The sequence below is a fragment of the Arachis stenosperma genome, chromosome 4, assembly GCF_014773155.1.
Source record: "Arachis stenosperma cultivar V10309 chromosome 4, arast.V10309.gnm1.PFL2, whole genome shotgun sequence".
Lineage (NCBI taxonomy): Eukaryota > Viridiplantae > Streptophyta > Magnoliopsida > Fabales > Fabaceae > Arachis > Arachis stenosperma.
Genome location: NC_080380.1, coordinates 128,908,962 through 128,925,599, shown reverse-complemented (window position 1 = coordinate 128,925,599; position 16,638 = coordinate 128,908,962). Strand labels below are relative to the sequence as shown.

At 37.1% G+C, this 16,638-nt stretch overlaps 3 protein-coding genes across 3 annotated transcripts; 2 read left to right on the top strand and 1 right to left on the bottom strand.

Moving 5' to 3' along the window:
- Positions 1-4,422: 4,422 nt before the first annotated feature.
- LOC130975494 (uncharacterized) lies at positions 4,423-5,203 on the top strand. The gene is made up of 2 exons (XM_057900285.1): positions 4,423-4,667; positions 4,759-5,203. Exons 1-2 carry the CDS (start codon positions 4,423-4,425, stop codon positions 5,201-5,203), a joined length of 690 nt encoding a protein of 229 aa, XP_057756268.1.
- Positions 5,204-5,742: 539 nt separating this feature from the next.
- LOC130975493 (homeobox-leucine zipper protein REVOLUTA-like) lies at positions 5,743-9,102 on the bottom strand. The gene is made up of 13 exons (XM_057900284.1): positions 8,823-9,102; positions 8,715-8,779; positions 8,432-8,527; positions 8,195-8,308; positions 8,038-8,121; positions 7,766-7,921; positions 7,610-7,684; positions 7,163-7,269; positions 6,847-7,030; positions 6,407-6,595; positions 6,143-6,291; positions 5,870-5,942; positions 5,743-5,781 (listed from the first exon to the last, which is right to left on the bottom strand). The coding sequence occupies exons 1-13, from the start codon at positions 9,100-9,102 to the stop codon at positions 5,743-5,745; spliced, it is 1,611 nt and encodes a 536-aa protein (XP_057756267.1).
- A 459-nt stretch (positions 9,103-9,561) lies between these two features.
- LOC130975492 (uncharacterized) lies at positions 9,562-16,354 on the top strand. Its single transcript, XM_057900283.1, has 6 exons — positions 9,562-9,773; positions 11,023-11,758; positions 11,831-11,872; positions 11,953-12,015; positions 12,095-12,240; positions 16,152-16,354. Exons 1-5 carry the CDS (start codon positions 9,562-9,564, stop codon positions 12,191-12,193), a joined length of 1,152 nt encoding a protein of 383 aa, XP_057756266.1. The 3' UTR covers positions 12,194-12,240; positions 16,152-16,354.
- Positions 16,355-16,638: the final 284 nt, after the last annotated feature.

Sequence of the window (16,638 nt, the reverse complement as noted above, 5' to 3'; positions counted from 1 at the left end):
TTTAACCCTGCATGCAATGTTCTAATGTTACAGTGAACCCAATCCATCGTTGAAGGACAGAGTGACTTTAGAGTCATTAGCTAATTCTGTTGAGCAATTGACCCAAATAGTCCAATCTCTTGTTCAACGATTGGAAAATAATGTCAGCTCTCCCTCTAAGGTGTTTAAGGTCTTTGGTTCCAATTCTAAGACTCTTAACCAACAAAGTAGTGCGTCGAATAATCCGTTGTTGCTATGCTGTATTGAGAAGGTCAAGACAGATCTGTCCATTGCTAAAAAAAGGAGAACAGATTCACTTGCTCCAATCAATATTCCTGGATTAGAGCTACCTATTGTGAGTACTAAGTAATAAGTAGTTTATTATTATTATTATTATTATTATTATTATTATTATTATTATTATTATTATTATTATTATTATTATTATTTCACTAATAACAGTTTTTTTTATATATTTAGTGGGTGCAAGTCTGTTTTAGACCAATAGCTTCAATGGGTTTGGACGAAATTGAACTTGCAATTGCAGTATACTTGTATGGTGATCATTTGATGGATAAGTAAGTAAACTCAATCAGAATTTTATTTGTTAACGGTGTTGTTGATTTATTTAGCTATTTCTATTTATGTTAAATTATCTTTGGCAGCTACCAGGAGGATATAGTATTTTCAGAGTTTACAGCTCACAGAGATGTATTCAGGAGCTTGATTCCAGGAAAGCCAATCGATTCTCTTGTGCTAGACTTAGTAGCAGATATGATGAGGATAGAGTTGACCAGAGAAAGTGGTTATTGGTTTTTACCCACAATTTTTGCGGTCAGTATACAGGAGTGTATACTAAAATAATATTGGTAGTTGTTTTTTGTATTGCGCATATAAACTAGTGGCTTAAATAATGTAGCTGGCAGAGAAGACAAAATTGGATCCCGACCGTCTGCCGCTTTATGTCACACATGTTTATTTGGGCAAAGTTGACTGCTTAAAAAGAGTAAGTTCCCAATCATTTTAAATTCATATTAGCAAATATTGGCATAAAATAATTTTAATACCTAAAATGACTTTCTCTTGATTAGGTCTTTATCCCTGTATCTGAAACTACTGACGAAGGCCATGAACACTGGTACCTCGTAGTGATTGATCGTGTTAAAAGACAAATAATTTTGCTAGACCCATTACCCATTGAGAAACAGTTCAAGCGAAAGAGGACAGCTTTAAAATTGGTAACTATATTTTCCTTTTTTTTGTTAATTATCTACATATATGACTAAAAAAGCAAACTCTAACATAGACATAAATAGGCCATTTATTTGGACGAGGTATTGGAAGATCGTTCATTCTATGACTTTGAGACCACTCCAACTCTGATTTCTTCACAATTTGAATTTGAAGAGGCAGAAGGCCTTCCGACCCTCGAAGCTGGATCGTAAGATCGTATAATTAGTAGTTATTGATATAAAATTTATGCAATTATATAATACTCTAATATAGCTTCCTCGATATGTAGGAGTGACGCGGGTGTGTGTTGCAAGTTGGATGATAGATTGTTTTGAAGATGATCATTTTAACATAAAGGTAATGTTATGCACTAATCTTTTTCTTCGTTCTTTCTTTTATATTTAGGTAGTTAAGCCTAATGTGTAATTATTCAAATTTTATTAGGTGGATGATGGGGTTCGCATGAAGATTGCAGTCTCACTCGTGCTAAAGAATCATAATGTGATCAGAGATAGGGTCAAAGAAAATGCCATTGAAAATCTTAATAAGCTATATGATAATCACTATCGTGATAATTATGAATTTCCACAAGATTAGATTTACAACATAGGATATTTATTATTATTTTTATTTTTATTATTTTCTTGTGGGCATATGAGCCGTCTAGTGACATACGACATTATATTTTGTTTACGTTTGTGTTGGTGTTTGTTTGCCGAATTATTTAATGTCTCCATTTGACTATCTATGAATTTATACTATTTTAGTAATTGAAATTTAGTTCTTTTATATTCTTTTATCACGCTCAGTCTTAAATCTTTGAATTTTTGAAATTAATTATGTATAGTTCTAGCTAAAAAATTTTGATACGGTAGTAAAATGGGTGTTATACTTTAACATGGTGATTTGTTGTGTTTTTCAAAACTATGGGAGTACACAAATCGGTCCTACCGATTTGTGTTGAAAAAATTTTAAAAAGTTGGAGTACACAAATCGGACCCACCGATTTGTGTTGAAAAAATTTAAAAAATTTGGAGTACACAAATCGGACCCACCGATTTGTGTACTCCAAATTTTTTTAATTTTTTCAATACAAATCGGACGGTCCGAGTACAGAAATCGAACCGTCCGATTTGTGTACCTAAAAATCGGACTGTCCGATTTCTGTACCTCTTAAAAATCGGACGGTCCGATTTGTACTCCGTACATTAAATCATCCCACATTTTAAAAAAATACCACATTAGATCACATTTTAGAAAAACACCATTGTTAATCCAATATTAAAAATAAAAAAGTGTTCTTTTGCTATCTTTCATCCATTTTTGGTTTATTTAAAAAAACAAATAACAAAAGCCCTACGGGCTACCAATCCCCACCCCCACCCGACCCCAGTTTCCACTTTCCCTCCCCTTTCCCCCCCAACCCTAACGGCGCCTAAGCCTAACCCTATCAGCCCTCCGCCAGTCCGCCTCACCTCACTCACCCAGCCCCCAGCCGCCCGCCGTCATCCTCTTCGTCTCACCGCCGGTCTGAACTCTGAAGGAACCGACTCAACCAAGGGAGTAGGAACAGGACAGATACAGACCCGCCACCCGCGAAGTCGCCGTTGCCGCGAAGTCGCCGTTGCCGCGCAGTCGAACTCGCCGTTCCAGCGCCGTCGCCCTCGCCCAATCGCCATTGCTTTTCCGATCGAACTCGCCGTTGCCTCGCCCTTCTACTCTGTGACTCTGTCAAACAGGTAAGCTCCAGTTCTGTAATCTGCTTCTGCTCTGTTCTGCACTTGAAGTTTAATGATTGTTCTGTCAAATGCATTACACCTGCTCTGTTCTGCATTGCACTTGTAAGTTGTTGCACTTGTAAGTTGTAAACTTACTTTTTTTCTGCACTTCTTGCTGACTTGCTGTTATGAATATGAATATGCTTGTTGAAATTGTTAAGCTGAATATCCTTGTTGAAAGCTTGAAATATGAAACTGTTGAATATGCTTGTTGAAATTGTTAAGCTGAATATCCTTGCTGACTTGTAAGTTGTAAATTTGTTGTTTTGTTGATTTGTACTGGAAATATGAAACGGTTATGAATATGAATATACTTGTTGAAATTGTTAAGCTGAATATCCTTGTTGAAAGCTTGAAATATGAAACTGTTGAATATGCTTGTTGAAATTGTTAAGCTGAATATCCTTGCTGACTTGTAAGTGAAAATGTCCCCCAACACCAACTTTGTTGACTTGTTAATCTGTGAATCTTGCTGTTGATACTGGTTGAATAATTGCTGAATAATTGTTGTTAGTTAATCTGTGGACTTGTTACTGAATTGAATAATTGTTGAATAATATTGACTGTTGGAGACTTGAGATTACTGGTTTGGAGTGAGTTGCTGTGGTTTACTGTGATTTTGTAATTGGATTGTATTGTTGTGATATTGTATTGTTGTTGGATTTTTTTTCAACTAAGAAACACCTAAGGCTATTGGATTGTTAAAATTGTGCTTAAATTTTGCTAAAATTGTGGTGTTTCAGAACAATCAGGATTTTTTATTTTATAGGTTCAACCTAGCATTTTCATCTTCTTCCATGGATTTTCTTTGTTTTCTGTTTTTATGTGAATATATGGTTATAATTCTGATTGCAGATATCAACCAATCAGTTTGTCTTTTCCGGGGAAAAATTTCAGTTATATATCCAATCTTCCTTGTGCTTCATTTCTTTGATGTAGACTTCAGTTGTATAAATCATTCTTGGAAAAGTCTCTTTGTTTTTCCTTGCAATTGGCTTGGTAAGCTTTTTGCAGCCAACTCAATTAATTTGAAGCTAAAGTTGGTTGTGTCAGACGGACAAAAAAGGAGTTTGTAGATTCTTTGTTAACTGATAATATGTTTCTAAGTATATGTGGATTGGTTTGTATAGTTTTGATCCTCTTTGTTTTTATGTATATCCATACAATGAGAAGAACATTGACACATCTAAATGGCATGTTGAATAGTTGAGCTATGCGAGTTGCCCAAAGTTTCTTGAGTTTTGTTTTGGAGTTGAATTGTTCACTTTGTATTCCATTTTGTACATTGAAGAAAAAAAAAGACTTGGCAGTTACTCTTTCATGCACTATTATTTATTTCTACTTTTAAGCATCAATCTAGGAGTGGAAAATGGTTATCTTGGCTTTCTACTAGTTTTCTCTTCCAACTTGTTTATTTTCTGTCACCATATCAATGGTGAAGATGCTAATATTTGTAATCTGGGGGCAGCGTACATCATCAACTGTTAACTATGACAAAATCTTGGCTAATGCGGTTACCAAGACCAACATACTTGTTGTTGAAGGGTATCTATTTGAACTACCCGATACTATTAGAGCAATAACAGAAGCATGTCAGAAAGCTCGCAGTAACGGTGCCTTAGTTGCAGTAACAGCCTCAGATGTCTCCTGCATTGAGAGACACTATGATGATTTCTGGTAAGGTTATTATTACTTGACATTATTCTCCATAGATTTATGCAGACCCAGAGTTCATTCCTTTCCATGCTGCAATTTCTTCTTTCATCAGGGAAATTATTGGGAATCATGCGGATTTAATCTTCGCAAACAGTGATGAGGCCAGATCGCTCTGCAATTTCGACGCAAAGGAAAGCTCTGCTTTGGTTACAAGGTATCTGAGCCACTTTGTTCCGCTAGTATCAGTAACTGACGGTCATAGAGGCTCCTACATCAGTCTAATGGGTGAAGCCGTATACATTCCCCCATTTCCATGTGTTCCGGTAGATACTTGTGCTGGAGATGCATATGCGTGCGGTATACTTTATGGTGTTCTAAGAGGCATATCTGATTTGAAAAGCATAGGTTCAATAGCAGCTAAGGTTGCAGCCACTGTTGTAGGTCAACAAGGAACAAGGCTTAGAGTCTCAGATGCAGTGAAATTGGCTGAATCTTTCACATTTCATAGATCTACTATTGGATCAGATATTGGCACTGATCACATTTCTAGTGTCTAATCAGATTGCACTTTGCTTTTGATTATGAAGAAGAAGAAGAAGAAGAAGAAGAAGAAAAGTTCTTTGATTTAGATATATGTAATTTCCTTTTGTTTAGCATATTTCAAAGTTATGTACATACTCTAGTTGTAAAAATAGGCATGCTTTCAATGGAATTACTTAGGCTTCAATTAAGTCTTCCATTCTCAGCATAGTCATTTCTGGTTCATGTACATATGTTTTTTTTTACTCTCGTAATATGAAATTTGGAAAATTACAAAAAGAAGATTCAATCTATATGGCATCCAATGTAAGAACTATATATTTTATGATTCTGGCTCAAAATGAGATTGGAATATTTTAACCGTTATGAATTACATTAAAAGCCTTTGAATATTCACTCGGTTCTTTGCAAAATCAATTGATATAAATCAACTATCCTAAAGCCAGAGCAATTTTTGATATGCTCTTGATCTGACATAATCAAACATAATAAAAATACAACTAACATCACTGTTGAATCTTGTTAACATAGTACAGAGCGCTGTGTTTGTGAATTTCTACCGAACAACTGAATCTGGAGGAGCTTCTTCGGGAATCTGAGATTTGAATAAAAATAAATTAAAATAGAAGACCATTTTTTTTACCAACATTAACAGTTAGAACACAGTGTAAGATGATGATTACCTCTCCAGGATTCCATTTCTCTTTTAACCAAATACTGAGATCTGTGGAAACATTCTCTCCTTGGGACATGCTTCTGCAGAAATAGAAAACAAGAATACATGCCATGTAATTTGTAACTTACATATGAAGCCATTTACATTTTGAAATTCCACAAAGATAACCTCAAAAAGCTTCTGCATTAAGCAAAATTTGACGTTTCCACACAGGTTCAATACTGATGTAAATTGGACGCTTTTAACTTTATAAACTATAACTAGATGGCTAAACAAATACATTTGATCCATGAGATAATAAGTTCTGTAACTTCCAACACAAATTTTAAAGCTATGCCTCTTTTCAGCTATGGCTCTCAAATCCACAGTAGAATCAGCAGGCTTCTTCCTTGCAAGAGAGTGGCCTTCAAGCCGAATAACTTCCAGCATCTGGAGTAAAAATGAAACCTTGTTGGCAATTTTGCTTGAAAGTACAAATCATTTATCGGCCCGAAAAGGAAAGACATTGTGTGGCAAGTAGCCGGGAATGAAAAAAGCAAATTACCTCTTCATGTTCAATTGTATGGCCAAGGGGCATGATTATTTGACTGCCAGTGAATCTTGTAGGCCTCATTCCTGGATAAGCATAGGAGCCAGCTTTCAGTGATGCGGCAGCATAAGCATCAACATTGAAATCAGCCCACTCTGAGCGGTGCTCCCTGAGAAAGCGAACCAAAACAGCAGGAGGGACGTTCTGAAAACAAAGCAATATAAAAGACTTGTCATAAAACAATTCAATGTATATTAAGGAACTCTTCATCCATTTCAAATCACCATGTTCACATTTTATCAAAGAATGTCTTTCCTCTCGATGATCATATTTGATATCAAACTTTTCAAAAGCCAGTTTCACTTTTCCATGTCATGCACAAAAGATTAATAGTAATATCCCGGCAAGGAGAAGCTTTTGCAGAGAATTTCAGGCAATTGGATTTTCGGACTCACTTGGAGCAACATAGAAGCTTTTGCACAGAGAATTCCTCCAAGAAATGTAAGGGAACTAGCAGGATTAGAAGTGCCACTCAAATTCTTGGTTGAATTAACTGCAATAATTACATCCTCAGCACCATCACAGTTTAGTACAGTCCATCCGTCATCATTGAATCCATTCACAGCATCATTGAAGCCTCTGTAGGTGTGAGATTTCAATTTCAGCCAAGGATGAGTACATCGTATAAGAGAGAATGATGCAAAATAAACACAATGGAATTGGAGATTGAAATAAGTTTCAAAGAAACAGTGATTCATGCTATTTGCCTACCTGCTCAATCTTTGGCTAAATGTTCGAAGAACAGCAGGCTGCTGACCCAATCCATATACCACTTCACCACTTGTTTCCTGGGCTATTTGCCTTATATATCTAAGTGCCTATCACAAGAACCATCAATTAATAACTATCTTCTAAAATACGGAACGACATGAAAGTATGTTCCCTAACAACAGGTTAAAGACATGAATAGATGAACAAGAAGAGGAAACGAGGGAAATATACGGAGATATTCAATCTGTATGTCATAAAGACAGAACCTTACAACTTCTAGATTATGTCTTCGCACAGTCAAACATCTATTTTCCCATATTATTTACTCATACCAGACGAAATCGTCAAAAAGATTTGCAGTTCATATTTGGACATTATTCACAATTATGACACTAGTCAATGATAATTTACACACATTATTTAACAGATTAACTATGATAAACTTACTGCAATTGTCATTTTTTGGGCCACCACTTTTGATGATTCGTAAAGTGGACGCAACACTTCTGGCACACTACAGGCCTGGAAGAAAACAACAAACATGTTAATGTGTGAAAGAAGAAATGAAAAACAGATGCCAAATTGTAAAGCAGTCGGTCATACCTCAAGATTTAGGTGGTCTACGATGTGAATAATTGACCCTCCACCTTCACATGGTCGAATCAAATAGCCGCTAGGAAGCATTTCAGCCCTTACAAACTGAGCAGCAGCAACTGCATTAGGGCCACTCCCAGAACCAGATAGAGATCTCTCACAAACCTTCAAAAGTGGAATCAGATGGATTAAGTGCAAAATAATGAAAGCATCATCTCACTTCAAAGCAGAACTTTAAAAGTGAGAGTCACAGTTTTATCGTAAGTCCAACGCAAACTCACCACAAGATTGCCATTTTCCAGGCTTGTAGTGTATCTGAGAGTCCAGAAATCCCGGGCAGGAGCCAGTGTCGTTGGAGCATATGTCTGAAAAAATCAAATTTTACTCAAGAGAGTAATAAACAAAAAGAATGGTCAAATGTTGTATTTGAATTCTCACCTGTGTGTACACAAGTTCAATGGTCCCTCCATTACCCGCAGGGAACATTGTGAAAACCTCTAGGCTCCGACACTCCCGAAACCAAGATGGACGATCTTTCAGGATCTCCGCAATCTATTAAAAATTTAGGGACTTAGAAATTCAAAACTCGAATAGAATGCAGAGTTTAACTTGCATACAAAGAAATGGAAGAATAATCACAAATCATACTCACTTATTTACAAGACGATACACTACCTTTGTAGGTTCTAAACTAACAAGACCGCAGGCTCGAGCTGCCACTCCACTGCAACTTTGTGAAATGGCAAAGATCCCAACCGAATCCGGACCAGGCTGACAATATTTTTCAACAAAGAAAAAAGAAACGAAATCCGTAAGTTTAGCAGACTAAACTTTTAGCCCTCATGATCGTAAGAAAATCTCAATACTGATCTCCCCAAATACAATAATTATTAACTCATTTATTAATTTCACTTCTAGGATCACCAAAAAAAGTTAACAAAAAATAAAGAACAGCAACCTTCATCCCAGGCATCTGGACCCAATCGACAGTAGTCCCCGTAGCCTTGGATAGGAACCAAAGTCCTCTGCATCTCACAGAACATTCTCAATGCAGTGTCATACTCACCAGCACTTGCATAAGAGTCAATCATGACATTCCATGAAACCTCACTTCTCTCGGACATTTTCTCGAACACCTTGTGTGCCAAGTCTAGAAACCCACAAGTTGCATAAAAATGAATCAAACTGTTACAAATATGAGTATCCGATTCAAACCCAAGTTTCAATACATGAGCATTCACCTGTTTCCCTTCAGAGAGAGAGAACAAGTAAGCACATGCCTTTAATACAAAACGGTATGTGTAATTATCAGGAATAACCGCTGCACTTTGTTGTTCTCCTTCCATCATTAACATTGCTCTGTAAAATTGGGTGGGATGAAAGGAAACAAAAAAGAGAAGAAGAAAATGTGTATTGCTTTAAATGCTTTGGGAAGTTGGAATGAGTTGATGAGGTTTTCAGTATTTATATAGATGGGCACAAAGGTGAGAAGAAGACTTAGAACAGAGACAAAAGGATGATCATGAGTTGAATTTCAATACTGAATGAGTCTGGAATCAAAGCATGCAATATGCCAATTCTTAAAGCATTCCAATCAATTAGCATTGCTTTCAATTCCCCTTCATTCTAAACAAACAAACTAAGGAAGTAACAAATATACTGCCATGGAAAATTTCATAACTTTTGAGAGCATAAGATATGAACAGACCTGAAAGCAAGCTGCATCAACTAATGCAAAGAGAGAGATTGAGAGCCAGGCATTGAGTCCCGAAGGGAACGGTCTTCCCCTTGAAGCAGCGAACCCGATGAGGAGGAACCCGGCAGGTATTAGCCAGAACGCCGACACAAAGAACGGGCCTGTCCTTGGAATCACCTCCTTCATAGCCACCATTGCAGTTCCCCGGAAGAAGAACGGTGATACCAGCACTGTCAATTCCCAAAGCCCTTCCGCAAGGCACTTCAATGATTCACCTTCTTCAAAGCTCGTTTCGGCGACGGCGGCGGAAGATGGACGGAGGTGAGGGAGTGAGATCGATGACGGAGAGAGGAAGGAGGAGCTCGAGGGTGATGGGAGGGATTGGTTCGCGTTTAGCCGGTGTGTGGAGCTAAGGTTACTAGGTTGGGTAATTGACTAGGGCATCCCAGCAAAACAATGGCGTCGTGCGATGAGAGAGATCCAAGAGCAGCGAGAGAGGATAGGAAGAGGAGAGAAGAAGATGAAGAAGATCGAAACTTTTAGAGGCATGAACGATGAAGGTTTTTCTTTTAGAAGGATGAAGGTTTCTAACCTAGACGAAGAACAATTTTGATTTTTTATTTTTTTAATATGTTTTTATTTTGTTGTTTTAATTATTTGAAATTATAAAATTAAGATTAATTGAATTTTATAATTTGATTAATTTAAAAGGGTATTTTTGTCTAATCAAATAAAAGAAGGATGTTTAAGTCTTTTTATCAAAATTAAATACAATTTATTTTTTATTTTTATTTAATTAAAAAGGTGTTTTAGTAAAAGTGGTGATATATTATATATTTAAAAAAGAAAAAATTAAATGCTGACGTAGAAAATAAATACCACATGGCTTATTGTTATTTGTCCACATTTTAAACGTATCGGTACGTATTAATTTATCATCGTACCGTAGCAATCACCTTAAATTAATTACAGATTTCACATTACATAGATCTATTTATGTAAGATCCAAAATCTTTGAAAAAGGGCTATCATTAGCTAATTTCAAATTCAGTGTTTTTGTAGCTTTAATTTCAGAAACTTCTCTATTAAAAAAAATTAAAGCAAGTTTTGATTTATTGAATTTGAAATAAATTGAGATTATTATCCAATTTTATAATTATTGGATTATTTTCTATATTTAAATTATAAAGTTGATAGTTATGAAATAATAAGGGTTTTATATGATTTGGATTAAATAAGTAATATTTTAAATATTAATACTGCTATTTTGGAAAATGAAAAAATTAAGTATATTACTTCTAATATACTTGATTTGGACCTTTTATTGAAAATAATTTGTGAAAGTGATGAACAAATAGTATTTTCTATAGATAATTAGTGTTGGATTTAATTGAGTTTCAATTACTATATTATCACTATTTTTAAGTGAAATTACAAAATTACCCTTGTACCTAATTTTACCCTAATTTTAAAACTCAACACACACAACCCTGACCCTGAAAACCCTACCCGATAACCCAGTAACCCGATTTCCCTGACCCGGTACACACTAGGGTACCTAATGCCACAGCAGCAACAGCTGTAAACTAATCGAAGGAAAGAAAAGAAGAAGGGGTAAGCAGGGGAGGGGTTTTGCGAAATCAGGGAAGAAGGGAGAAGTGAGAGGCGGCGCGGTGGGTGCCACTGCCACCGTCGCCGCCATCGCTAACAAAGGGGAGGGGAGATCTGAACGAGAAGAGAGAGTGACGCGAAGGAGGGAGATGAGGCCTCACTGTCGTCACGCTCTGCCGCCATCACGCCGTCGCCTGACCGAGGGAGAAGACTGTCGCGCCTCACTGCCTCGCCACCACCGAACTCGTGCGCAGAGAGAGAGAGAAGATGCGCGAAAGGGAGCCACCACGGGAAGCCATCACCGCCTGTCACCGTCGCAGAGCGTGGGGCCTTCGCCGTTCTCCTCGTCGCCGACCAGCTTGTCGGGTCGCCGCTGTCACGCCGTCACCGCGCCGTCGTCCTCGTCACAAAGCCAGCCGCCGCCGAGCTTCCACAACCGCCGCGTTTCACCGCGGTTGAGGGCGTCTCCACCACTGCACCTTGGCCGACGGTGCTGCCGATCTGTTGCTTCACGGTGCCTAACTGGAGCTTCTGTTGCTAATGACGGAGGTCAGTGGTTGCCGGAAGACACCATTGTTGTTGCTGCCGAAGGAGAGAGAAGCCGTGCCGCTGTTCTGGCCGCCAGGAGGAGTCTTGTGGCCGCCAGAAACACTGCCGGAGATGCCGTCACTGGGCTCAGTCACTCCTTCGTTGCGGTAAGGATTTTGTTTTTGGCTTTGGTCCTTTTTGAATTCTCGGAATGCTGTAGTTACTGAATGTTGCTGCAGCCGCCTCTGTCGCCGGAAACAGCCACCAAGTCCCCTGTTTTGGTAAGAATTTTCGAGTCGAAAGGCCTTTTGTTGCTGCTCTATAAACTTATGCTGAGGCATTGCGGTGTTGTCCATCATAGAGATGTGGATTCGTGCTTGCATTCCGTGCTCGGAGTTTGCAGCTGCCTCATTTTGTCATTCTAGTAGGTATTTATGTTTCGAAAATCCTCGCATTATTGTTCTGTGCGTGTATTAAAGCATTTACGAAATTAATGTTCTTAGGATTTAGTAACTGAGGTTGCTTGCTGTAAATTAGAGCTGTTTATGCTGCTGCAAAAATGTGTGGGACTGTGCTTTGAAGCTGCCTTTGGTTTGGGTTAAGACGAAAAGAACTTTATGAGGCTTTTGGATTATGGTTTTGCGTTGAGGTAGGGGCGTTTTCTGAAAACTATAGTTTATTATTGGAATTATTATATATGGATACTGATGTGATGCAATGTGTATTTGGTGATTGTATCGGCCTTATGTATTATTTGATTGTCTCGAAAGCATATGAATGTTTGTTGGCTGATTTTGTTGTGCGGCTTTGTGAAATGGAATGTTTGGAGTTGATTCTTTAAATATTTGAAATTTGAGTTTAATCTGTTGAGAATTGATTTGAGTTCAGTTGACTCTTGATAATGTGAAAGATAGAATACTCTTGAAATTCAGCTTGTTTTGCTTTAATTGATTTGGTTTTGATAAATGATTTGTTGCTGAACCGATTCTTTAAAGCTTTAGAAATGAGTTAAATCGGTTGATATTGAGTTGATTTTGAAATAGTTTCCTTGAGATATGTCACTGAGGTGACTGTTAGATTTAACTTGTTTTTGAATTGATTTCTAGTTTTGAGTTGTTGAAAAGGAATAAGGAACGGTTTAGTTGGGACCCGAACCGGGTGGCAAAAGTCTAAGTTTTAGGGGAGGTGTTGCCGAAATTTCTATAAAATCCAAGTCTTTATTGAATGTTGTCTGGAAATATGATGAGTTAAATACTTCAACTATTTTATTTGAATTATCAAGAAAAGGATGATTCATGCTTTTGAAATGAATTATTAAAGAGGAAATTGTGATTTAGTCTTGCTTCTTAAAAAAGGCATTGTATCTCTTTCAGGAGGAAGTTATTTAGATGAGACTTATGTTTTAAAGCTGTTTTAAATGTGACAAGGGCAATGCCTTTGAATTTGACTTGAGGGTTTCAATTAGAGGAGTTTTAATGACTTTTAAAGAACCTGAATGTCTATTGACAAGTTTCATTTTGAAATGTTTTGAGAAATGTTTTAAGTACTCTTTGAATTTTGAATTCTTACAAGACTAAAACAATTTTTAACAGTTGAAACGTTCTAGAATTTATCATGGGAGTTGAAGTTGATTTTACCTAAGTATAGGAAACGGCTTTGAAAGAAGTAAATGATTACGTGACTCGGTTTGGCTTAGATCCTATTTTATTACTCAAATCGAAAAGCCAAGGTTTTAATGATTTTAAATGAATTTGGCGAAATGAGTTATGTTATTCTCTCCTAAAGACTTGGGACTCTTCCGGGAAACTTTTGGTTATAAAATCCCATTGTTGGATGGGTGATTTTGAGTACTTTGAAATAAATCCTTAACTTGCCATGGTTTTGGAAGTTTTGGAAAGAGAATGTCGAGAGTGGCTTTGTTTTAAAAAGGGAACTCACTTTGAGTAAATTTGGCTTATGAGCCTGAGATGATTTGAGAAATGAGATCTTTAAAGCCAAGGCTGAAAAGAGTTGAAATTTGATTTCAAAGTGAAATGGCTTGAGAAAAGTGATTTATGGCTTAAATGACAGTTTTATGAATTTGATGATGTTGAATGGTGGAAGTGCTGTTTTTTTATGGGTCGGAATGGTTGTGTATGATATTGATTTATGGCTGATTGCCGAATGAGTTATGGGCCGTATGACTGATTATGAATTATGAATTTAAGCCGGATGGCTGAGATGGATGTCGATCCATGGCTGGGACTGAATGAATATATGCTTGAGATACCTGGGTAGTAGCAAGGGTTGTGGTTCGTCCCACTTGCTCCAGGTCCGAGACTTTGACGCCTGGGTAGTAGCAGTAGTAGTGGTGATTCCACTCGCTCTAGGTTGAGCTTTTAAACACCTGCCTGGGTAGTAGCCGCAGTAGTGGTTATTCCACTGGCTCTGGGTTGAGCGGGTAGTAGCAATGGGGTTGTAGCTCAAACCTACTTGCTCCGCGATGGGTGTTTCTGTCCATGGTTAGCCACCAGGACGTGTCGGATTGGCTATATAATCAACAGATGATATCATCAACCACTAGGACAGGCATACATCATATGCATCTATGTGACATTGTTTGGGTGTGCATATTGTACGTGGTTTGCCTTTGTGATTAACTGCTAATTGTTCTACTTGCTGTAACTGTTTGTTTGTGCTTGAACTTGTAGAACCTATGCACAATTACTCAAGAGGGGGGGGGTGAATTGAGTAATGCAACAACAATGAATCTTTTTGCGAAAGTTAAAGACAATATACAAAAGCGTTATTGTACTAGTATTTTTCCAAGAGCTTAACTCAATTGCTAAGCATTTATAAGGAGCTTTTACTTTCCAATAGACACCAACTCAAATAAATTGATCAAGCTTTTCACCAATCGGACTTAAGCCACTCCTTAAGTACTTACGAAGCTACTTTACGATCACAATTTATTTGCTTAAAGGTAAAAGACAATAATATTGAAGAGATGAGTTTGGAGAGATGCAAACGCTATTTAGAGTGGTTCGGCACAATCCTTGTCCTACGTCCACTTTCTTTCTCAATCGCAATTGAGAAGTTCCACTATTGCCAAGCTTCAAGGTGCTCGCGCAAAACCTTTTACAATCCGAGTCCTTAGTTTCTAACACCTCACGGTATATGATCACCACTCGTATACTAACCCACTCCACTTAGAGATACCTTCTCTAAGATTTGCCTTGAGTACTTAGTATACCTCTTTGGTATCCTCACCGACTATAGTGTTTATAACTCTTGACTCAACCTTGGAGATCACACTCCAATTTACAAGGTGTACAAGAAAACAATTCTCAGAGAATTGTTGAGATGAAATGAGTACTCTCTAGAAGAGTGTATGATTACAAGTTTAGCACTATTGAACCAATTGATATTGCTCTCTCAAATTGTGTATTATATTACTTTAAAAATGTGTAGAATGAAAGAATATGAACAAGATAGTTTCCAACTACTCAAGATTGTGAAATAAGGCTTCAATCCATCCATTTATAGATTCCCCAAACCTTAGAAACGTTGGGGAATTAATGGGATGGAGCATTTATGTCAAAACTAGCCGTTTTTTATGTTTTTGAATTATTTGCATCGATGCATAACACTTTGCATCGATGCAAATGTGTCTTTGATGCTGAAATTTGAATTTTCAGCTAGGTTGCATCGATGCAAACATCTTTGCATCGATGCAACAAGTCGTTGCATGCTTTGCATCGATGCAAGATGAGTGTGCATCGATGCAAACCTCAAAGAATGGCTTAAAATCACTTCAAAATGCTTAGGATTGATCTCAAACTTGTTGGAGTCAATTCCTATGCTTTTGTACTTTTGAAAACAAGTTTTTAAACCTTTTGGCTAGCATCGAATTGCAAGATGTGCATCAAAATATTTTGTGAGTGTGTGTTGAGAGATTTAGCAATTGGTTCTTAACAAGAAGTTACCTAAGTCCTAAGACTCTATACTTGTCTTCAACTGTTGTGGACTTGAGTTTCTTGTTGTTGTTGTGTTTGCTTTCAACTCTTCATGCTTGTTCATTCAAGGTGTTTGTTGGTATGTCTTTTCATGTCGTTTATTGGTTTGTCATTCATCAAAACCTACGAATACAAACTTCGCATACAAGCAACATGATTTACAGAACTTCCTATCTATGTTTGCATCTAGAACTCTGTTGGATTATGGTGGTTGGTTGATGGTTGGATTGTTTGGGCCTAGGGCTGTGGTTGAAATGAGATGGACCGATGATTGGTTTTGGTTTTGTGTTTTTGGTTTGGAATAGTATGAAATGATAATTTGGTTCAGCATGGTTAAACCTTTTTAAAAGGCTTTTGAGTTTTTGAGAATTGAACGGTTCGTCTTTTAGAAGAGATTCCGACTTTACTTTTATTGTAAACCGTTGTTTTTGAAAAGAGGCATAAAACGGTTATTAATCACTGGTGCGGTTATCTTCACGTATTCTATTATAGTAATTCTCAAAAACCCTCTACTGAGAACCCTTTCGAGGATGATGTTCTCACCCCTACATTTTTCTCCTTTCAGGATATGGATGCAGATGTCGCGAAGAGTTTATTTAGTTATTGTTGTGATGCTCTGTATTGCTTTAGATTATTATTTATTTTACCCTCGCCTTTATCTTGATATATTCTGTAAGAGAGTTAGGAATTGTATTGGTTAATGCTTGTAATACTATTTATATATTTGGATGTAATCTTTACGAGTTTATGTAAGTTGTATAGTATCTATGGATGTACGTGATCGAATGAAGTATCTTGGGAGCGATATTGCGGTAAAAAGTTTTAAACAGGCTCATATTTTAGTATTAAATAGTATAAGTGTCGTCGTAATGTCCAAGCAATCAGAGTCGTGCAGCCGGAAGCGTGAGCTTTAGTAGTTAAGGTGTTACAATTTATATCTCACTCATTCATTTAATACAATAAATATATATAATTACATATTTATTACATCTAATATTATTCATCAATTATTCTAGCAATAATATTCTTTTTTATCATTGTCCAGATTCGAC